The sequence below is a fragment of the Myiozetetes cayanensis genome, unplaced genomic scaffold, assembly GCF_022539395.1.
Source record: "Myiozetetes cayanensis isolate MyiCay16 unplaced genomic scaffold, myiCay2020 scf1, whole genome shotgun sequence".
Lineage (NCBI taxonomy): Eukaryota > Metazoa > Chordata > Aves > Passeriformes > Tyrannidae > Myiozetetes > Myiozetetes cayanensis.
This window is the reverse complement of record NW_026086604.1, coordinates 107,089,857-107,113,345: the sequence shown is the minus strand read 5'-3', so window position 1 is coordinate 107,113,345 and position 23,489 is coordinate 107,089,857. Positions and strand designations below refer to the sequence as shown.

General features: G+C 43.0%; 2 protein-coding genes across 7 annotated transcripts in view; one reads left to right on the top strand and one right to left on the bottom strand.

Moving 5' to 3' along the window:
• FYCO1 (FYVE and coiled-coil domain autophagy adaptor 1) overlaps positions 1-15,063 on the top strand; it is a 46,862-nt gene extending 31,799 nt beyond the window's left edge. For 4 of the 6 annotated variants that reach the window (XM_050312381.1, XM_050312390.1, XM_050312397.1 and 1 more), the window contains exons 15-19: positions 5,244-5,327; positions 8,258-8,353; positions 9,391-9,601; positions 10,865-10,974; positions 11,224-15,063. In XM_050312381.1, coding sequence (XP_050168338.1) covers positions 5,244-5,327; positions 8,258-8,353; positions 9,391-9,601; positions 10,865-10,974; positions 11,224-11,299 — 577 coding nt within the window. In that variant the 3' untranslated portion in view covers positions 11,300-15,063. The remainder of the gene's footprint in view (positions 1-5,243; positions 5,328-8,257; positions 8,354-9,390; positions 9,602-10,864; positions 10,975-11,223) is intronic. The other 2 variants (XM_050312424.1, XM_050312407.1) reach the window with 1 other exon arrangement.
• Positions 15,064-19,708: 4,645 nt separating this feature from the next.
• Positions 19,709-21,406, bottom strand: CCR9 (C-C motif chemokine receptor 9). Its single transcript, XM_050310175.1, has 2 exons — positions 21,389-21,406; positions 19,709-20,872 (listed from the first exon to the last, which is right to left on the bottom strand). The coding sequence occupies exons 1-2, from the start codon at positions 21,404-21,406 to the stop codon at positions 19,709-19,711; spliced, it is 1,182 nt and encodes a 393-aa protein (XP_050166132.1).
• Positions 21,407-23,489: the final 2,083 nt, after the last annotated feature.

Sequence of the window (23,489 nt, the reverse complement as noted above, 5' to 3'; positions counted from 1 at the left end):
CTGGAAGAAGAGACCAACCCCCACCTGGCTATAACTTCCCTTCAGGTAGTTGAAGAGAGTGATGAGGTCACCTCTAAGCCTTCTCTTCTCCAGACTAAACAACCCCAGCTCCCTCAGCCTCTCCTCATAGGACTTGTGCTCAAGTCCCTTCACCAGCCTCATTGCTCTTCTCTGGACCCGCTCCAGCACCTCAATATACTTCCTGAACTGAGGGGCCCAGAGCTGAACACAATACTCAAGGTGCGGCCTCACCAACGCAGAGTACAGGGGAAGGATCACTTCCCTGCTCCTGCTGGCCACACTGTTCCTGATCCAGGCCAGGATGCCATTGGATTTCTTGGCCACCTGGGCACACTGCTGGCTCATGTTTAGCTTCCTGTCGATCAGCACCCCCAGGTCCCTTTCCACCTGGCTGCTCTCCAGCCACTCCTTGCCCAGCCTGTAGCGCTGCAGGGGTTGCTGTGGCCAAAGTGCAGGACCCGGCACTTGGCCTTGTTGAACTTCATCCCATTGGAGTCAGCCCAACTCTCCAGTCTATCCAGATCCCTCTGCAGAGCCCTCCTGCCTTCTGGTAGGTTGACACTCCCTCCCAACTTGGTGTCATCAGCAAATTTGCTGATGATGGACTCAATCCCCTCATCTAGGTCATCGATAAAGATGTTAAACAGGACTGGGCCCAGCACTGATCCCTGGGGGACACCACTGGTGACCGGCCGCCAGCTGGATGCAGCCCCGTTCACCAGCACTCTCTGGGCCCGGCCCTCCAGCCAGTTCCTAACCCAGCACAGAGTGCCCCTGTCCAAGCCATGGGCTGCCAGCTTTTCCAGGAGTATATTATGGAGACAGTGTCAAAGGCTTTGCTGAAGTCCAGATAGACACATCCACAGCCTTCCCCTCATCTACCAGGTGAGTCACCTGATCATAAAAGGAGATCAGGTTGGTCAAACAGGATCTGCCCCTCCTAAACCGGTGCTGGCTGGGTCTGATCCCTTGTCCATCCTGTAGCTGCTGTGTGATTGCACACAGGATGATCTGCTCCATAACTCTGCCAGGCACCGAGGTCAGGCTGACAGGCCTGTAGTTACCAGGGTCAGCCTTGCAGCCTTTTTTATGGATTGGGGTGATATTTGCCAACTTCCAATCATCTTGAGTTTTTAATAATTTTATGTAAGTACCTTCTGATTTTTATCCCCATGAAGAAATGCAGAACAAGGTTAAGACAGCCATGGAAATAAGCAAGAGTTCCTGTTATGATAATTGCATGTTCAAAACTGCTATTCAAGTTAAAGCTCCACTCTGTGTTAATTATCAGTCTCAAGAAAGTATAGGGTAACTGAAAGAGGATAAACAGGTCAACTATAGAAAATATTTTTTATAGATTTGTTCTTTTGAAGAATTCTGGCATGCAGTAAGGTTCTAATAATTAGTGAGTAGCTGATGATCATGGCTAGCACAGGAATAAAATATGCAAGAGTCACTTCAAGAACCAATTCTGTGCAATGGTTTGGCTATTCTTCCTGACATAACACCTTATCAATATTAAACACCTCACTAAAAAGGATTCTGTGGCAAATGCTAGCATGATCACTGAGATCAAGACACAGATTAATTTGCCCCATGTCATTTGTTGTTTGGTTTGACACATGTGTTTCAGTGGCAAAAGTGATAGCAATAAGCCAGTCAAAGGTGATAGACATTAGAGTTAACATTGAAGTGTATACCAGCTCCATATAATACAACATGCTGTGGTGCCTAAAGTCCACTCCTGAGTATCAGAATATCCCCAGAGTGGCAGCATCCAAAGGAAGATCCATCAGCTATAGCCAAGTGTAGCAAAAACATGTCTGTCAGCATCTTCAGTTTCACGTGGAAAACTGGCAAAGACCAGTGCATTTTCTGCTAGGCCAAGGATGAAATATATAGGAACTGAATATATACAGAGCAGGAAGACTCTTGTAAATATGAAAATTCTCACTTCTCTTTTCATTGGGACCAGTGATGGAGAAGTTATAATAAAAGTTAGCAGCATCTGTAGTTGCCATGCTGCCTTCTTTTTAAAGGCAGCCTTTAAGGAGACACATCGAGATTTTTTTTTTACTCAGCAAGCAATTAAATCCTAATGCATCCAGGAGACAGGAAAAATCCTAAGTTCTAACAGATAAGAGTTGTAGTAAAGCATCCATGATAGACAAAAGCAAATCTTATTTGCTTAAGAGGATTGGCTTAACAATCAAGACCCAAACACAACAGCTGGTGGATTTGAATACATCATTTGTTACCAGATTTATACTGTTGGGGACTCAAAAGCATACTCAAAAGACAATTACAAAGAAGCTTCTGAAAACAGTAAGGATTAAGCTTTCAAATACATCAGTGCTTTAGTGTTTGAGTTTAGGCTTTCTGGGGAAACCCATGAGAGAAATAGAATTCGTTTTGCCAAATCTAGCCTTTGGGCTCAGATTGCAGGCTCTGAGTGCCAGTGCTTGGGTTGGACCTGTCCTGAAAGGCATGGTCTCAGCAAGTGAGCACCTGGGGTTCAGTTCAGCCTCATCTTGTTTTTTTAGATATTAGTCACATCATCATATGGTGGCACTTCTTCCTTTCCCCTTCAAATGACTTACTGGAAATATGAAGGATTTTCATTAATGTATTTCTAACAGCCATCTTTGCAAGATGTTTACCTGGTAAATTAAACCTTTAGTAGGACAGGTTTTTAAAGATTTAGTCCAAAAGTTAAATGCCCTCTCTCTTGAGCTACAGAGAATGTTTCTGTGACACTAATCTTACTACAAGATATTACTCAGTGTAAAATTAGTAGAAATCACCTCTGAATCATTAAGGTTGGCTGAAAGGCCTTAACTAATGAGTCGTAATGTAGAGCAGTTTGAATGTCTCTTGATTCTGCAAGGGAGGGAAACAGTATTCAGAGAAAGCAGCCCATGCAGTTAGATCTTTGCAGCAGCCTGTGGTACCATTGCTGGAGTGCTTCTGGGACTCTGACTTGCAGTGTGCTTGTACCTCTGAGTACTTGAGTTTGGAACCTGCAAATGTGTATTTAAAAAAAAAAAACAGACAACCCTAAATTTTACTTAATCCTGCAGCATCATTTACTGAAATAAGACTACTAAACAAGGCTCTGTGATGCCCTTTATAACTGAGTTGTTCCTTGTGCTTCATTGCATGTGGAAGCAATTTCTCTGCCTCCGAGAAAGAAATGTGGAGCAAGGTGCTAAATATTCACAAACTGCTCTGGTCAAACTGAGGAGCAATGGGTTGTGACGACCACCTGCTTTTATCAGTTATTTTCAGATGCAGAACAGAGTAGGAGGTTGATACAGCAGTGGCTAAGCTATGTGGTAGCATCTGTACCCTAAAGCAGTGTGAATGTCTGCCTTGAGAAAAGATAAAGTTCCCACTGTGCTGCAGAGGGCCAGCGATTGGCCCTTTCTAACACCAAGGCCCATTTAAACTCCCTAAAACCAGAAAATGTCACTTTTGAAATGTCTTAATCATGTATTTATGGAGAACTCGTCTAAACTACTCTGGTCAGCCTGGTTCCCAGTGACCTGAAGTCACCAGAGATGCTCCTTTCTCAGACTTAATGGGCAGGGATGGTCTTCCCAGGGAGACCACTACTCTCCCTCCCAACATCCATTTGCCCTTATCCCTACACAATAAATCTTGGGATCAATTCTGTAACTTCTAATAAACTTTTTGCCAAAAATGACTGCATTATCAGCAGTATTCAACCCTTTGTCCTGCATTCAGGATCAAAAGAAACTCACAGATATTTCATTTCTCCTTGCTAACCTACCTGTAATTTGACCTGTTTCCTTCGTTTCATAATCTGTATTTCCATATAATATCTTTTTGATGGACTGCTCAAAGAAGCCCTTTCCGGCACAGAAACAGTAAAATCCGAGGTGGGCTGTGTGAGTTCATCTCAGGGAGCGGGCTGTGAGGTTAGCTGTTACTTCTGCACAGGTCAGTCTGAAAACATTTAATTGTATAGCTGTGAAGCTCCCTGTGTGCAGAAACCACCCCAGCTGCAGGGAACCTGCAGGCTCTGGGATGGAGCAGCCTCTGTGGAGATACAGGCTGGGCATAGAGGGCTAGGGAACAGCTCTGCTGAAAGGGCCTGGGTTCCTGGTGGATAGTGATGTAAACCCATGCCAGAAACAGCCTCTGCTATACCTCTCCTATAATTCTGCCTCAGTTTCCTTGTAATAGCCTCTAACGAACTGTGCAAAGAAAAAATTCAAAGGTATCTAAACTAGTGTTAACCGCAGAGGTGGCTGTAGCCTTGGTGGTCTACAGACTGTGCAGTATATTGGATATTTGGGCAGTGTTTGTAGTCTTGATTCTCGAAGTCTTGTTTGCTGCCTCCTGCTGGGGAAGGGACTTTAAAGTACCGTGGTAATCCCTAATCACTTATTCTTTACCTTTTGCAAATGAGCATTTGAAAGCTGTCTGCATCTCAGAACCTTTGCCAAACCTCTTCCCTATAACAATACTGAAAAAAAAAAACCAACAAAAAACTCATAAGATTTTGCATGCTGTCCCTTGGAGCATGGAAATATCCCTTTGTCACAATTGTTTGCCTAGTTTGCCTTCTGTGTATTGCCTCTGGTCTTACAGGTAGAGTGTAACCAATTTTAAAACCAATTTTAAGGCAGGAGAGTTCTTTTGTATTGTTTCTTCTTTTGGTTGTTTTTTTTTTTTTTTTTTAGTTTGTTTTTTCCATGCATGATATAGCGTAGTTAAATCATACAGAGTTTTTTTTTTTGAGAAATAGGTGGGATTTCCTATGTACCAATAAGCAGGTCACCCACAGCACATGGTGGTGGATCTTCATGTCAGTCCATGGTTTTTTCCCATCAGTTGTCTGTGTGATGCTTTCCCATCCCAACATATGTCAGGGTTTGCTCATAACTTTCCCATCCCTTTCCCATCCATACACCATGCAAAGTCACTGTCATGCACCCTGTTAAAAACAGTGAGCTCTGTATCCTCCATGTCCCACCCCAAATCATGCCTCTTTTCTTGCCCATGTCAAGGGCAGTCTGTGGCATCCTTTCTTCACCATCGTCTTTCTTTTTCTTGTTCATTGTTGGGCTGGAGGGGAAGGCTAATAACTAAGTCAGGGTGCTTGGGGTGGTTCTGACCTGCTAGATAATAGCAGGCCCAGGGAATCATTGGTGCATTTCAGCTTAATGCCTTTGATTGTTTCTTTGCATTTTCAGATGTGTTTGCTGGGCTAAGGAGCTGTTAGGAGCTCTGTACAGCCTCCACTCTCCGTTTCAGGTTTCTGGCTTTCACAGAATTCGGTAAGATTCTCACCCTGGATGACTGAAGTTCTCTCCAGAAATCACTGCGCTACTGACAGGCAGATGGCTTTGGGGATTTCACTGCTCAGCCACGTGAAGCCAACACCTCAGTCACATAGCTACAGCTCTTAGAGCTCAGGTGTTTATGAAAGCAGAAAACTGCCAAGTGCAGAGTTGAACCAGCTTCCTTCAGGATTTAATTCTGAAAGAGACTTCTTACTTCTACTTCCCAAAGCCATGTATGATGTTGACCACAGCATTTTTAGTATCATTTGTTAGAAATGCTTCCCATGTATAAGAACAGGCATACTGGACAAGACCATCCACCTGAGGGCCAGTGACCAACAGCAGGTGCCTGAGAAAGAGCATAAGAACAGGACAGGCATGAAGTGATACTTCTTCAAAATGCTCCACCAGCCTGTGACAACCTGTGTCTTGAGGATTTGCTGAATGAGAGCTGTTCTCTTCCTCCTGTAGTGTCTTTTCCATGCTTCACTTCATCCTGCTTTTCATCCCCACTTCATTTCATTAAAAAAAAAAAAAAAAAGAAAAGAAAAAGAAAAGAAACAAGTCCAGACTGTTTAAATAGATAAAGGATACATATTCATAAGCTGGGGACCTGGCAAGCTGGAGGAACATCTTAATGCTGCCACATAGGGTGAATAGGTCATGCAAGAATAAATTCTCTGGTCAAGGGGACAAGAGCTTCATTTAAGTCCTGAGACTGTTTCTTATATTTTCCACATAGGCTAGCAGACCTCAATTTAGACTGTTGGACTCAGTGGGATATCATACAGAGAAGGAGGATTTGTTTTGTGATTATAATGCACTTTGGTTTAATAGACGAAGTGAGAGACTTAACATTTCCTTAGCCTACAGTGAGTACATGTGTGATGAATTTATTGGTTGGAGCAGCCAAGTGTAAAGCTAACCACCTAACCATGTACTGGTTGCAGCAGCAGGAATAAGGAAAATCATGTGTTAGAGGAGAACATGGAAAATATATTGGTCCTGGGATTTAATTTACATTTTGGAGTTCCAAACAAAGCGTGAAATTAATGAAATAATAAATAATGAACTCTAATGGTGTTGTGTAATAAATCGTGGAGTTTGACACTTCTGGGAAGCCTGTAGTCATGTAGTTCTCTTTGTCTACATTAATTCAAGGCTGTGAAATTAAAGCTGCGTAGTTATCATGGTGGGAAGAGAGACTTACATGGGTCACAGCATGAAATCTGTTGCTGTTCCTACTATGCAAGCAAAATATACATATAGGTTTACAAGCTACAGTTTATTTTTCTAAGGTGTTTTTTTTTCAGAATCAGTTTTCTTAACTATCTTAACTATAAAGATAATTAACAATGAAATTATTTTTATCACTTGCTAAGTATTTGCATAGATGTTGCATTAACCTTTATGGACCAACCTGTAGTATGTCATTCCTACATTTCAACTTGGAGGTAGTGTTTGGTTATAGCTCAAGTTCTTGCACTTAATTACAGCTGGAAGTGTTCTGTGCATATCCCAACTGTCTCTTTAGGGTATTTAACAGTAGTGGCATGAGTCTGAAGAAGTCAAAAGTTATCCAAGGGGCTACAGGAATAAGAAAACAGGCATAATAGAGCATTAATTCTGCAGGTAACAGTGCTTTGACTTCAGGAAATATGTAGACAGTGGGTGCAGCCTAATTTGCAGTCATTAAAGTAAATTCTTCACGTTTCCAACCAATAATGCCACTACACTAGACTTACACCTGGTTGCGTGTGCTGCCACAGTATATTCAGATGCTGCTAGTGAGTGACAAGCTGAAGGAGCTGTTACCTGGAGATATTTTCTCCTGCTCTTATGGAGAAATGTCCCATTGGATTTAAAAGAAAATGCTAAACTGTGCAGTACTTTTGAGAATTGCTCTACAGCAAGTATGGCAATTATGCCCTTTTGGAGCGTGATTACACCTGGTGGTCCAGAAGTGCATATGATACTACATTTTGTTAGGTTCCAATGGTTTTTGGAAGGAACTGACCAGCTGGTTTCTTGTATATAAGAATCCTTGGCATTTTTTCTGCGAATGACAGCCTTATTGGCTCAGTTACCAACCTGCTGAAATGCTGAGAAGCAAAACAAGAGCTAGTTAGAGAAGCTCTAACTTACTTGGAAACTATCAGTATTTGTTTACTGAGTCTCCAACTCATCCTACTCCCTGTTTCCAACCCTGTAATTCCTAACTGATGCTACTCCATTGGTCACCCAAAGCGTACACCCTTTTGGAGGTAAGGAGTAGGTAGCAGGTTCTTCCATCCTTTTCCTCTGCTCTTCTGGACACATCATGGTGTGGAGGAGACGTCCTGCTTTGTCATCTCGTAACAGCTTCTTTAGTGTATTTGTGTTCAAATCATACATTATTTCTTGTATGAAAGAAGATGGTAGCGATTCTACAGTGATAAAATATGTTTTATGTGCAATTGTCAGAGTAAGGAAATGGATTATATGCTAAAACACCTCACAGATTAACTCCAGGGAAATGTCTTATCCCTTTGCCAGGTTTGATTAAGGGACAAGTGCGGACTGTTTTGCTTGTGTCTGTCCTCCATGAAGTTTCCACCTGCCAGGAAATCTTTAAAACCTGACAGTGTCTCAACAGTGAATTTATCTTATGATTGCAGAAGAGATGTTTTGGGTCTACTTATGTATTCTTCTTAGCTCATGAAACCAGGATAGGAAACAGTTTTATGTTTGTGCCCAGTGGTGAGCAAACAGGGCTGCAGTTTTGCCCAGGCAGTTTTGTGACTAGAATGTGCAAAATAAGAACCCTAGAATTTGGTATTAGGACTATCAAAGTGTTTCTATTTTAGGAAGGCATCAGCATGCAGATGGTATTTGACCACATACTATTCAGACAATCATGATTTTCCTTTTTTTCCTTGTTCTAGAAACAGTACATGTAATTCTTCAACCTTTGATGAATCTGAAGAGTGGCAACTTGCTCAAGATGCTGAGATATGCTTGTTGAAGTCAGGAGAAATCATGTAAGCGGAACAGTTTCATTACTTCGAGGTTGAAAGACTAAAGGCTGAGATCAGATATCAGCTATGTGAGCACAAGTCTTGCAGGCTCCCGGAAGAGCTGATCCCTTGTGTCCTACAGTAGAAGTTGATCTGAGGAGGATGAGAGAGTATAACTCAACTACACAGAGAAGCAGCAATGAGCCTTGTCCTCTCTCTTCAGTCCTACAAAACCTTAGTGCAAGTGGGGAACAAGAAGGAAAGATGTAGGTCCACATCACATCAGAAAATCTTCCTTTCTACTCTTAGAAGGGAGGTACTGTCAACAGGAAGGGGGCTTAGAGGGCTCTGCAGTTCTAGCAGTCTCTAAAAGAGACTGCAGGGACAAGTCAGGCATGCAGTGCTGGTTGGACCTATTTGCAGTCTGAAATAGATATCAGAATGAGGCCGGCTCATATAATGCTTTAGGACTTTGGCACCTAGATAATGCTTCATCTAGGTGCTAAGAACTTCCTTTTCAATTGGAAGTATTTTGAGTCAGCTTTTTTACAGCTTGTTTGGGTAAAATAGACCAAGATGTAGCATTAAGTTATTCAAAGGATCTAGACAGAGCTGCTATTCACATTTCCTCCATCCATCCCCTCTGTACTCCTGATCCCCATTTCCTGTACAAATGATAGTTAGAAAGATGAATAAATTAGGTAACTTATTTTTTGTTTAAATTTTTGTTTAAAAAGAACAGTAGAGGTCAGCAGACTCCTTTTTTATTGTAGTGCCTCTAAAAGTCTTTATTCTAGCACTGGTTTTCTCTAGTCAAAATGAAATAAATAAGTTAACAAAATTCACATTTGCCAGAGCAGTGAAAGTTCTTAATATCAGTCAGCTTTTCTGTAGCTTTTGCCTTCTTCTAAGGCTGAATTTTCGTGCATCTTGTGGACCTGTCCCAAATATGCTGTGGAGTCTGCCCCAAATAAATGCAAAATAATGATTTTTTGATTAGTGGATTTGTCTGAGTAAGTGGACTGGATCTCTTCAAGTAATTATATTTTTCTCACTTACAGGATCAAAATACCCCTTACAGTGGAAGAGATCATAAACTTTGGAGAAAGCAACAGAGAGCTGTTCATTAAATCCAGCACCTACAGTATCATTCCCATCACTGTTACAGAGACGGGGCTAACAATTAGCTGGATCTTTTCATCAGACCCCAAAAGCATATCCTTCAGCGTTGTCTACCAAGAATCTGAAGACACACCACTGGATCAGTGCAAAGTAAGAGCTTTGTTTCCTTACTACCTTAGAGACTGTAGCACTCTACATCGGCTGCCTAAAGGAATCAGCAAGTATCACTAGGAGGTCTCATCAGAATGCCAGTTGCTATTGCATTAAAGATTTGTTCCTCCAGTTAAGCTGCAGTTCTGCTAAAGGCAGGGCTACGCCTTTAGTTATTTAGTGTTGCCTGCAAAACTTGAGTTGAAAAGCACTGTAGCTTCTACTGATTGCATCTGAAATTCACCCACTATAATTAAACAAAACCGGAAGTTCTAAGCCTGCAAAATTCTTTTTTTCCCCTTTTTCAGTCTTAGTTAATTTGTAAGCTCTTTAGGGGCAATTTGCCAGCTCTTGAGCAGAAGCCACAAGGAAACATAAATTGCTTAGATTATCTACATTTCTTACAAAACTTATGTGTTGTTTAAAATTGATTTGCCAATGACCAAGGTACCAGTTTTTATATGTACTGTCCATATATCATGAGGATTATGGATTAAGTGAATCTATTTTACTCAAGTAATTGCAGAGTTTTACTGAAAACAAGGCAGCTGTTGGTTTAATCCACCATGGTAGGGGGAACTCTACAGCTGTGATTTACTAGGGGAATAAGACATTTATATAGCATGTGTTAATTCACTCCATGGTTACCAACTCCATGTAAAATATCTCCTAATCTGAAAGCCAAATGAAATGTGAATGTTGCTTTTGTCTTGATACATTTATTTGATATAACTTTTGAGTTTTATAGGGTCATTCTTGATCTATGTCAGCTGCTCTTCTGACAGCTGTGCTAGGGTTTTACAGCAAGACACATAGAATCAATCATAGATACACACACTTTTGCTGTAAGCTCAGATAAACAATTAGGATTTGCTGAGAAAGCTTATTTTATAATACAAGGAGTATAAAAGCATATATTAAAAGACATGCTTAGCTAAGTCTTGGTCTTCAATATATGCACTTAAGGTAGCAGCAGCTGATGTTAGTAAAGTTGCTTAGATTAACATTTAAAACATTGGGATTTAATTCTGTCTCTAAAGCAGAGATTTATAGGTTATTGCTGTAAAGAGATTATCAGATGTCTCACTGTGAGATTTTAGTTTGGGTGAGGTTTTAATGCTCATCACTTAAAATAATTAGTTTTGCAGGCATATATGCACTCTGGGAGTTTCAAGATGGTTGAAGTCTAAATGCTTTTCTGAAGGCAAATGTCAATTTTTAGGGCAAATAGCAAGCTTCATTTTGATTTGTATTCAATTCCAGGTTCTTATCCCTATGACTCGCTGCAACTCTCATAAGGAAACTATCAGAGGACAGGTGAAAGTCAGAAACCCTGGAATCTACACACTGATATTTGACAACACATTCTCTAGGTAAGTTCTAGGTGGGTGTAAAAGGTGAAATAAGCTTTGTTTTAGAGACTGTGGAACTGATCAGATATATCATTGTTCCTCCATTCAGAAGTAAGTATGAGAAATTGGCCAAGGCACAGGCAGACTTTTTTTTTTTACGGTCAGTTTTTTACCTGAGTATAAACTGAAAGACTGAATACACTTTTAAGGCTTCTTGCCTTGTTCATTTCAGCTAACGTGATCTTTTTGCTCTTTCTTCTTCCTTGACAGGTTTATCTCAAAAAGAGTATTTTATCACTTGGCTGTTGAGCGACCCATCATCTATGATGGAAGTGATTTTCCATAGCCTTGACTACACTGTGTTATTTTTAATTAAATTTTTAAGAAATTATATTATTTATGTACATGTAAGCAGACTGATTACCACTGTGTTTGAAGACTCTGAAACTATGCAATAGTTATAATGCACTTAAGATGTATACACTAAAAAATGGAAGCCTTTTCAGGAACACTAACTGTTCTGTACTGTGTACAGATTCTGAAAAGCCAATGTTTGATATAACAGGTCAATAATAACCATTTTTTTTTCAGTGGGGAGAAAAATAAGTGTGTGGGTGTCTAAATGCAAACTGAAATTCTCTGCTGAGTTATTGAATTATTTTTCTTCCAAAAATATCCTTCAAAAGGAAATTTAAAGAAAAAAGTCTTCTTTTTGACCTCTTCACTGAGGAGTGAACATAACTATTTCTGTTCTGCTGCTCTTACAGTCAGAACAGCAATTATGCAATACTTCAATCTTTACAGGCATATATTGCAATGCATCTAGAATTTTTTATCTATTCCAAGTTTATAGACAGCAAACATAGGAGTTTTTTACGTTCTGGGCTAAGATTTGGTGAGCCTTAACTGGCTTTTACAAATGCTTTGTCACTACCAGTTGCAAAACAGCACAGCATGAAGCAGCAACTCCTTTCACTTTCGCTCACCCTACTCTGTACATTGGTCCATTCTTACAGTGAGTACCAGTGGCAAAACAAGGAGTATCCTCTGTAAAGTACTGCTCACTTTGTGATATTGGGAAGAGGAAAATTCCTTTTTCCTGCCTTAGCACCTTAGTCATCAGCAGTCATAGGAAAGCACAGTTTCTGAGGACATCAGCAGTGTCTGTCTCTCTCTCTCTCTCTCGACCACATGGAAGGCAGCAATAATGTTTGAACTGGTCTCAAAACGTCCATCCAAACTGAATGCGTGTCCAGGCCTGATGAGCTCTCCACCCAGTGTTAGCATACTCTCTCCCTTTCCTAACTCTTGCAGATGCCGTATCCAACTGCTAACTTTCCATCTTGGATCTGGGGAAAGAGCTGGCTGTAAACACTGCCTCTTAAGGGAAGACAGGGTTCTCATTTATACAGAATTTCTACGCAAACCATCTGCTTTCTACATAGAATTTTATCCTATTGTCAAAATATCTGAAAGCAGATTTTTTTGGTTTTAAAATCCTGTCTTCTGATGGAATGGCAAAACATTTGGCAGGATAAAGGAGAAAAGCTCTTTCTCCCAACCAACCCCCTTCATCATTTTAGATGTATCTGATTTCCCATGTCATTGTTCTCCCAAGGAAACCTCAGACCTGGAAGGTTTTAGTGCAACAGTTGGTAGAAGGCCAGCACAGCCTGTCAGGAACCCTGTAGAGACCTGGTGGCAGCTGTAGCTGATACACATGGGTCATGGTGAGAGACAGAAAGTAAAACATAAGGGTAAAGAAGAAAAAGGGGCAAGCACAAGCTGAAGCAAATGGTTTAGGGGAGGGGAAAGGGGCAAACTTGTAAATGTAAAAGCAAGGGCAGGGAATTAGAAGGATCAGCTTGACTAGGGAAGAAAGTCAGGAGAGTCCAGCTGGTGTTAATGTGTTGCTGGTCCAATCGATTACCCACAAGGGTTTTCCGACATCAAAAGACTGGTTGGTTGTTTAAAAGATGGAGACTACAAAACAAGTGTTGGACATTTACATAGTAGCAGCTGAGGTAAGAGGGAAATTTATGATCATAGGAAAGAAATAACTGTAGATAAAGCTAAAGGTTGCTTATCATTTGTTCCAGTTGTTAACAATATATAAATGCAGTGATCTTGAAAAAGACTCTGGAAGAATAACTACTTTTCATGGAGCACCTAGAGTTTAGGTGTCTGGTTAATGAATGGTGTTCCCCTCCTTGCAGCTGCCTTCTTGCCCATACCAGTGGTGTGCCCCCCAGCCTCTGCCAGGCAGAGGGGGCAGTGCAAAGTACAAGCTGATTTACTCCTCCTCCTGAGGGCTACAGTGCAATTAAACCCTTACCCGGCTGTGTGCATGAAAATGAAATGGACAAGAGATAGACGTGGGCAATAAACAGGCCATAAATAGCACATGGATCGGTTCAGGAATTATGGTATATTTCAGTGTTGAAGCTACATTTTATATTTAATTAGGCAAGAAGAGTTTATTTATTGCTTAAGAATGGAGTACTGTGTACCATATGCTATGCAATTTCACTGAGCTGTTACTGAAGTCTGCTGCAGTTTTCCTTTAAGCTTTTAGGTGTGGTTTTTAAAAGCATTTTGCTGTTCTTAGGTAGAATACTAATCTTACTGGGGTATCTTTCTTAAAATGCCAAATGTAAGGTAAAGGGACACTGTCAAGTATCTTGGGCCAAAATATGACATCTCTGTTCAAAAGTATTTGAAGTCTGTCTATTCAAAATTATTTGACAGCCCTGCCTCTTCATTTCCTCTTCACATCCAGTTCTTAACACTTTTTTCATACTGTGGCAAATATTTTTAAGCTACTGTTTATGTAACTCTTAAAGTAATTGTCTCCATCTAGTGAGCTAGATGTTTCCCTGAAGGTCTTTCATGTTGACAGTCCTGAGACTGGCTAAAGCATATGTTTGGAAGGAGGGGAATAAAACCACAGGATTGTTTTCATTTAGCATTTGAGTCTTTATGGTACCTTCTCTTCAAGTTTTCCTGCCCCTTGAGAGTAGTTTTATGCCTTTTTTTTTTTCTCTCTGGAAGAGGACTTAAGAGTGGAATCCAGAACCCATAGTTTAAATATCAAAAGGTTTGCTCCTAACCAAGGAGAGCATTTAAGGAGAAGAAGTTTCAAATGATGAAATACTCAGGATGTTAAGGTACAGGAGTGCAGCTGTTCAAAGCAGCTGGTCAGCAACAAGAATCCCATTGTACCAGCTAGAAGGGGCTGTGCAGAGAAGGTAGTAAACAACCTGGCATTAGTACTGACCTTTTGTTTGAATGCCACTGATAGCTTATTTCTGGAGCCATGGAAACCCAATAAAGGACTTCACACAAGTGCAGGTTTGTGCAAGAGATTATTTCATTCAAGCACCTTATGCCTCCATTGATAAAGCACTTGTTCATGTGAGCTGTGCCAGTGATGCCGAAAAGTGTGTTTATTTACAGGTGCTCAGGTGATTTGTTGGATTGGGCTTTTTAATTTGTTAATTGCAGGAATGCAACTAAGAGACAAGAAATATTTAAAATTGATCATGAAGTTAATTGAAGGGGGTGTCTCACTCCTAGGACAGAGAGGTTATATATTGCCGTCAGCATAAGCAACTGGGTGATTTTTCTGGGTGCTGGAAATGGTAAGGAGGTACGGAGGGTGAGATTTTTTTGTTATGCAAAGGTTTATGTGAAGGAAAGAATGTAGTTTCTTTAAGAAAATGACAGTGTTCCTTTACTCAATCTTACTCAATGTTTCTTAATGACAAATGACAGAGACGTATTGCATGAGAATGTACCACGTTACAAAATAACAAAGCTACAAAAGCCTGACTTTGCTCCTTCCTCAAAATTGAAATTGCACTATAGTTTTAATCATGCTAAATCACTGAGGTTGTAACTTGTTCAGAAGCATCTTTTGGTCTTAACTGCCAAAGAATTGCAAACCCTGTTCACATCAAACTTCCTGCTCCAGATATGGGAAAAATTATGTATACCAGTGTCTGTACAGTTACAGAGATGAAGACGGTTGTGTACTGGAATGTTTCTTGATGCTTTTTTTTCCTTTTTCAACCTCAGGAATTAAAAAATAAAATTCTTTATTGTTGTGAATGTGTGTCCCTTTCCTGCCTTGTAGAGATAGCTTTGTGTGGAAGATAAATCTGATGGTTGCATGGTCTACTTCTGAACCGGAAAAGCTTTTACAAAATAAGGAAAATAGAAAATAGATTGTCAACCATTTGACAAATAGTGGCGAAAGGCCACATCTGTACAGCACAACAGAGGAACAGCGGAGATCCTTAAGGGCTAAGTGAGCCAGTCCTCAGAGATAGTACAGTCCCTGACAGTGAGCAGCACAGTCCTTCGGCTTGGGGCTCCCATCTGGTTTTCCCCATGTCCTAGCTGGGTCTGTATGCCTGGGTTATGTGGCATGGCAGCGAGATGTCAAGAAGTGCTGTGTGAGTCACAGCCACTCACTGGGTGTCACCTCAGTGTTTGCGTCTGTAATCCCAGCCCCAGGACACGTGGTAAACACATAGGCTCCTCTGAGCTGCTGGGGCCATCCGGATGGGCCAGGAGGACAGCAGGCCCCATCACTACCAGTCGTTGCTGCTTTTGTCAGCTATTTCTGTTTTCTCCTGGGGTAGAGGCTCCGATGCTTCCTGTCCCCACACTGCAGCGGGAATATATGTGACATGAGTCCGTGTTTCAGACTGATCTGTGTTTGTGGAATCTTCCTTCTTCTTCCCATCTTCCTCAAGCTTTGTTTTTATTACTTGTTTATTAAGTTAAAATATGAAATTCAAGGTTATCCTCATGTTGTGCCATCCCTCATTTCAAAGCTACAGTTACAAACAGAAGTCTCAGAGCATCTCCAGTAACATCTCCACAGGATGACACAAAGCAGCCTTTTATTTTCCATGACTATGAAGAATTTAGATACTGCATGCATCTTAGGAATATTCTTGATTTTGCTTTAGTCTAGAGTTATCTTACTCTGCAGAAACATCAGAGAGGGAAATTCATGCTGTTGCCTGGTAGTGCACATTGTCACTTTATCCCTGCTGGAGTGATAAAGTCCCACCTCCACACTCAGAAGCTTCTCTCTAGGCCAGGGTCTCCGGCAAAGCCTAATCTGGAGTACAAGGGATCTGCCAAGACTGAGTTTTCAAGTACACAATACATGTGTAAGTGCCTACACCTCGCTGTACATCAGCTCTGCAGGGGAGGCTGTAGCCGCTGAAAACCTCTGTGCACATTTCCAATAATCCATTTTTACCCACACTGATTACTGCCTCCCTTCCTTGGTGCTAGGGGCAAGGCTCTCCTGACCCTACTTCTGCCTTATATTTCTGTTTTGCTGTGAGGAACATATGAAGCTGCCACAAGACTGCAGTAACCTCTACATTAGTCCTTGAAGTGTCACAGGGATGCTTAGAAGGATAATTATAAGGTACAAGATAAGGTTTAAAAACATATGGCCCAGGAGACTTGGAAAAATCAGGCAGCACTTGAAGGCACTGGGAACCACAGTATCTGTTCAGTTAAATAAAGGATAAATGATTCAGAGCATACTTGGGTCTGCACGTACTGAACTCAGATCGATGGCTGACTTTATTTTCCATCACTTGAGTGACGATTGAAGCATTAATTACTGTACTCTCACACCCTTTCATCACTTCCCTGCTCTCTGGAAGAGGTGCTTTTATAAAGCATGTCTGTTTCAGGCAGGAGCAGTCATCAGGTAGGCAGGTTTGCCTGTGGAGAATGAAAGTTTCTTATTGGCTCTCCCAGCTTCCTCCCTGTACCACAAGCAGTGGGGTGCTGTGCTACGTGACTGCCTGCACCGTGGTCTCAGGGTGACAACACTTAGGGCAGACAAAGTCAAGCTTCTCCTTTAAAGAAAAGCAGCAGCAGAGGAGACTACAAAACAAAACTGAGGACATCTATGAAAAAATGTCTTTAAAGAGAAGGGAGGGGATCCAAGCCATGGTAGATCTCAGGCGTCTCCCAACAATTGCTTAGTGACCATCCTGCTCGAGCTGTGAGTAAGGCATGACCAGTGTCCCACAGGAGATGTGAGGGGATGGGGGCAGGAGAGGCAATACCCTTTGCCTTCAGGGAAAACTCCCCTTCTGGAAAAGTGCATCAGCTGAAGGCTGGGGACAACCTAGTGAGGCATGAGAGCGATTTTGGTAGGATAAATTTAACTAAAACATCAGGGCAGAGGGACAGAGGAGCTCCAGGAGGGCTTAACTACAAAAAGCTATGCTGCTGACAGATGGAGGCTTCCAGCAGATGGAAGAGGGGGTAATGACAGCAAACATTTCCATGACTGAGTCCCTGCTCTGTGGTGGCCAGCAACAAGGAACCCCACCAGCAATGAGGCTACAGCCAGAGGGCCTGTAGGTAGGCAGCTTCCCTGCAAATACATGAGGCACCAACAGCCTCGGAAGCCACCAGCAGCTGCTGGACTGCAGGCAGCCGTGGTGGAACAAGCCCGATGAAGGAAAACCCACCCCAGAGGGGCTGGGCCCCCAGCTCCCCCTGACAAAGTGGCAGGGAGCAGCCTGACTCAGAGCAGGATGTGCATGACCCAGGGATGACCCCGTCACCCCAAACTGCTCCAATTTCACTGTCGCTTCACCACCCGCAGGAGTTTCACCTGCTGATCAAGTATGAATATTTCCCATGGCGTTCTGGGGAGAGAAGAACCTTTTATCTTCTCTGAGAAGGCCACAAAATTCAAGTTCCCAGGGCTGGTTAGATGCAATGCAGGGAACAGGAGCTTGAGGCCCCCAGACAGGACCAGAGGTTGGCAGCCCCTAAGGTTTGCACACTTGTTTGTTTACATAGCTTGAGGGCTCTTTTGGGGCCAGGAGCAGCCTCTGACTAGGAGCACCCTCGCTCTCAGCCATAGGAAGCACTGCTATGGGAAAGCATCTGCCCCTAGTGTGCTCCCTCCTCCCCTGCCCTCAGAAACCTGCCTTCCCTCCCCAAACTCCACCCTACCCCTCGCCTCAGAAGCCTTAACCCTCTGGTGCCTGTGGAGTTCTCAGCTGCACCCCAAGGGTTAGATATGTGAAGTAAACCCTGTTAGCAAAGTTTTCCTGTGGCCTTTTTTGAGACAGGTAAATCCTGTCATTGGAAATAGGTCATGTGTAGGGATCCAAACTTGGGAAGGACGTGTGGGCAAGAAACAACCAGTTCACTCTCTTGGGATATGTGACAGTGCCTTTGTTTAGCAGAATTTCAGCTTCTTTCTGCTGAATACATATTGCAAAACCTCCCAAAACCCTTATTGCCCATATAGTAAAAAAAAAATGTGCATCATAGACCATTTTTTTTCCTAAGGAAAAGGTAAAAAAATATTTAAAAGTCCAATAAATGTATATAGAACTAGAACCCCATCTGCTTAGATGTACCCTATTAGCTAGAAAAGCAGTGCCAAACGACGCAGAAAGCTTGTGTTTATCAACGCTCTTTAATGATAAATGCACAATGAAACCACTTTTTACCTGAAAGAAATAATTAACCAGAAGGCAAACTAGGTTTAATGAGATTATTTAAAACAAAACCTCCTGAGCACCATGACTTGCAATTGAAGACTGGGAAGTGGAGGCTGCAGTCAGGCAGGACAGGCAATGCCACGTCCCTGTGAGGGGATGAGCGAGGGGCAGTGGACACACGATGTCCTGTGGCCTCAGGCACTGTTACAGCACCAACAGCAGCGCCCTGAAAGTCCTATAGAAGTTGTGGGGTGCATTACAGCACACCACTTTTGGGAACTGCTGTCTCCGCCAACCTGAAGTATCATTCCAAATGTCATTAAATCTGACACTTAATAGTGCTCCGTCTTACCGGCACCAGGCTAAATATATTTTGTCACTGTTAGCAAAGATACCAGTGCATAACTGGCAGTCAGCTGAACCACGGGTTTGGTTTTTGTGTTCTGGTTTACTACAGCTTTGCACCATTCAGAAAATATCCCTGGGACAGACAATGCAGTGTCTCTGATACCCTTGAATTTTTACTGTGAGGTGTGATTTGTTTCCAGTACCAAAGTAGGAGCCATAGCATAAATTGTACCCAATTTCACCTGATGTCACACAGCTAAACTATCAGAGAAAGCAGGTCAAATTCTGCAATGACCACTTTATGAACACAGACAATTGGCTTTTCTTTGCAAGAAGAACCACCTGAGCAGCCAAACAGAGTTACATTTGCCCAGGCACAGAGAGCAACATTTTCCCACTGCAATAAACCAATGTTGGAGCTAAAGGCCGTTCTCCTTTACAGGGGAGGGGATCTGGTGTAGGAGTCTGGCAGGGCACCGGAGTCTGGCCACCTCCATAGGAGACACTGTCATCACAGCAAATGAAGGCTGAACCCCCTCCAGCTGCTTCCCATGGGCAGGATGAGTGGTTCATCCTGCTTTGTCTGCCTCTGTTGCTGCCGTAACTAGGTTTATCACTTCCCTGTAAGACTTGTTATTTCAGACTGTGGTCTGAGCTGCAGACGGGCCAGCTATTTACAGCTGTCACAAAGATAGGTTTTGTTCTCTGTCAGTTCTGCTCATAGCAAGTATGGTTCCCAATTGCTGCCCTCTGTCAAAGGTTTCCTATCCTTTCAGCAAGCAACCCTCGGTTGATGAGGCCATCAACCCTTTCTGCTCCTCTGGGACAGTCTTTGAGGTACACAGGTGGTTTTCCAAAGAGTTTCTTGTTCCTCTGTGGAGGAGAGAGTAAGGACTAACTTACAAGAGGACTTTGCAAGGAGGGGACATAACAGAGGAGGTCAAGTGAGTGCTAAGGATCAGGGAGTTCCTCACCCGCTGCCTGCCTAGCATGCCAAAGGACCAGTTTGAGCTGTGCTCCTGGCTGTCGCAGGCAGGGGAGAACTGCTTTTGATCCCTGCTTCGGCAGCAACCGCTGCTTTGAACCATCCTGCCCAGTGCCATCCTGAAGCGCTCACCAGCAAAGGCGTAGAGGAAGGGGTTGAGACAGCTGTGGAGGAAGGCGATGCTCTGGGTGACCTGCAGCCCGATGTCCAGCCGGTTGGCAGCCCGACAACTGTACACTGCCCCAGTGTAGGTGCTGATGGCTTTGACCAGCAAAACAATATTGTACGGGAACTGAGAGAGGAGGAAAGCCGTGATGATCATGGTGATGATCTTCAACGACTTCTGTTTTTGGGATCTTTTGGCTTGTAGGAGGGTCTTGATGATGAGGGCATAACAAATAACCATGACAAGGAGCGGGAAGAAGAACCCGATTGTGACTTTCAAGACCAGGACAGTAACCCTGAAGATCCTGCTGATGTTTGAGGGGTACGTAAGTTTGCAAACTGTTATGTCACCCACCTGCATGGTTTGGCTGTATATGATTTCTGGAATGCACAGGCCCATTGCTGTCAGCCAGACGGCCAAGCACATGAGGTTGCTGCGCAGAAGCCACCTTCGCTTAGAAGTTTTAATTTTCATTGCCTGGACAATAGTGATGTACCTGTCAAAGCTGATGCAGGTCAGAAGCAAGCTGCAGCCATAGAAGTTGATCTTATACATACTGTTGACGGCTTTGCACATGAAGCCCTTGAAGATCCAGCCATCAGAAGCAGACTTTGCCCAGAAAGGGAGGGTGAAAAGGAGCAGCAGGTCTGCAATGGCCAGGTGCAGCAGGTATCGATCCATCATACTTCTCCTGAAGTGGTATTTGCAATAGACAAGCACAACCAAGGCATTTCCTACTGTGCCCACAGTGAAGATAAGCCAGAAAAACACTGGCAGGAAGGCTTGAGAGAACTGCCTGACCTGCCTCTTGTCGCACATAAAGTCTGTGTTGTTCACTGGGTTTCCACACAGGAACAGCAGCGCACTGTCGTTCCTGTAGTAATCCAGGCTGGTCTTGCCAGGGTGGGTGACCTGCAATAGGACATGGTAAATTTGTGTTGAGAGGCTCAGCAAAGCATGCATTTGCCCCTCTCTACCAGATGCATTTGAAGATGCCCTGCATATTCAATTTAAATGGGAAAGTGCAAAGGCTGCCAGGGAAACAGTGCGTTTCAGACTGCTTGAAGTGTTCAGCACAGCAGAGACTTGTAAAAAAGACCCACTGAATAACACTCTCTTTACAAAAGAGTAGTTCACCACCTCCAGCCAACTTCAGTTATTAAAATGGCAGGTGGTGAAAGCATTTCCTCTGTCAGATCATTCAAAACATGGTTGGATACATAATAAATACATACAATACATAATAAAATACATAACAAATACATAACAAAATGCAAAATGCCCAACTTGGAAAGAGGTGGGGAAGAAGGCTTCATTTTACTGCTACAGTGGAATGGGACCATTGGCTTGAAAGAGGCATAAAACTGATGGAGGAAAAGAGGGGGGAGAGGAAAACAGTGATGAACAGTAACATAGCTGTATACTCACTGTGCTTGCACCTGCCATCTTCAGACAGATCGTTACTCAGTCTTGAAGGAGGCCCCGTAGCCTGGAGAGGATAGATGAGGGAAAACAACTGATTTAGAACAGCTCTGAAGCAGGACTGTGACTTTTTTCTTTCTTCCTCTTCCTCTTCTACCTTAATAAAAACTTCAACTCTATGAAACAACTCTGGCCGGAAGATGAACAAACCACACAGAAATTGATATTACTGATTTGAATTATTTAGCTATTTCCATTTTACAGATTTACATTTATCCTTCTTTAGGTCTTCAACTTCTCTATGGCACTGTGCTGATTAAGTCCTTTGATGTACTACAGTCACTGCAATCTCATTTTTAACAAGCTGTAGACTCCCCAGTGTGCACATGTAAGAAGGGAGTAATCTGAAAGCACCATGTCTTCAAAAAGATTCAGGAGAAAAAATAAAATGTTTCTCTTAAATATCTAGCAACTAATAAGGAAAAGCACCTGCCTTTAAGGTAGTTTGCAATCTTAAATATTTGCATCCTCTGTAGCAACTGATTAACCTCTGCTTGCAACTTCTCTTTCTCAGCTGTGACCCTGAGGTTAGCTCAGTTGGTTAGAGCATGGTGCTAATAATGGCAGGGTTTGGGATTTGACTGCTGTATGGGCCTTTTACTTAAGAGCTGGACTCGATGATCCATGTGTGTCCCTTCCAACTCAGAATATTCTGTGATTCTGAGTTTAGGCACAGTGCTCACTGCTGTTGGCTTGGGAAACCTAAGCCCTGGTAAATAAGCAAATACTGGTTTTTTATGCTTCAGATTGCTTTTCCGGTCAGTCCACCATCACAAAAGGTAGCTGAGCCTTGCAGGCTTGATGCCAAACACAAGCACCCAAGTATTCACCATGTTCTGCACCAGCCTGTCTGTGATAGTGCTTGGGGATGAAGCCTGGTGCTACTGGGGACCTTCAAATAGCACAGACCTTCTCTCCAGAACCCTTCAAAAGCAGGTCATGTAACGCACCAAAAGGCCGCCTTCCAGAGCCAAACCTCTTGCCACAGCAGAAGCCAGACAGAGCCAAACCTTCTCTGTGGAGAAACGGCCCATGTTCATACTCTGGCTTCCCTCTGGATGCTTGTTGCCTGTTGAGTAAAAGGCCCTGTGGCTGTGGCTGGCACAGGCGGTGAGTGAGCTACTGATTTCTCCCCGTACCCATTTCTAACATGTCGTAGCATCTGCTGAAGAGTGCAGAGCTGTGCATCCCCAGGGGGCTTTTTAATGTTGTTTTCTTTTAGCAGTCAGACCTAACCGAAATTGCAATCGAAAAGATCATTGTAATGGGGTCAGTTGAGTGGCAAAAAAAAAGTGACTGGAATTCTGTTTCCTTTCCATGGAGGTTGATCGTGGGAAAGACAGACATAAATAGTGGAGGAGGCGGGGGACTCCCTCATGAAGACAGGCTGAGAGAGTTGGAGCTGTTCAGCCGGGAGAAGGGAGGGTTGTGTGGAGACTTCACAGCAACCTTCCAGTATCTGAAGGGGGCCTACAGGGAAGCAGGAGGGGGACTCTTTGTCAGGAGCTGTAGTGACAGAACAAGGAGTAATGTGTACAAATTGAAAGAGGGGAAATTTAGGCTGGAAGAATTTTTGTTGCTGTTAGGGTGGTGAGATACTAGAAGAGGTTGCCCAGGGAGCTTGTGGATGCCCCAACCCTGGCAGTGTTCAAGGCCAGGCTGAAAAAGGCCATGAAACCTGGTCTAGTAGGAAGTGTCCCTGCCCGTGGGAGGGGGAAGTGGGACTAGACAATCTTTAAGGTCCCTTCCAATCCTTAACATTCTGTGAGTCTATGACTCACCGGGACAGTCGCTGCAGTGGAGGGGGCAGCCTGGACATGGTGCCCAGCAGCCACAGCTCTGCATGTTTGCTCTTTAAACCTATAATTAACCTTTGGGCTTTTTGTAGGCTGAGCTGGGTGTGTGCTCCTGGGACCCCAGCCTGATTAGACCTGTTGCAGACTGTTTACTCTGTGGTTTGCACAGCTTACGTGGCTCAAACACAGATGGCAGTTTTCTTTTTTTTTTTTTCCTTTTTTTCCTGGTAAGCTCTTTCAATAGCAAAAGG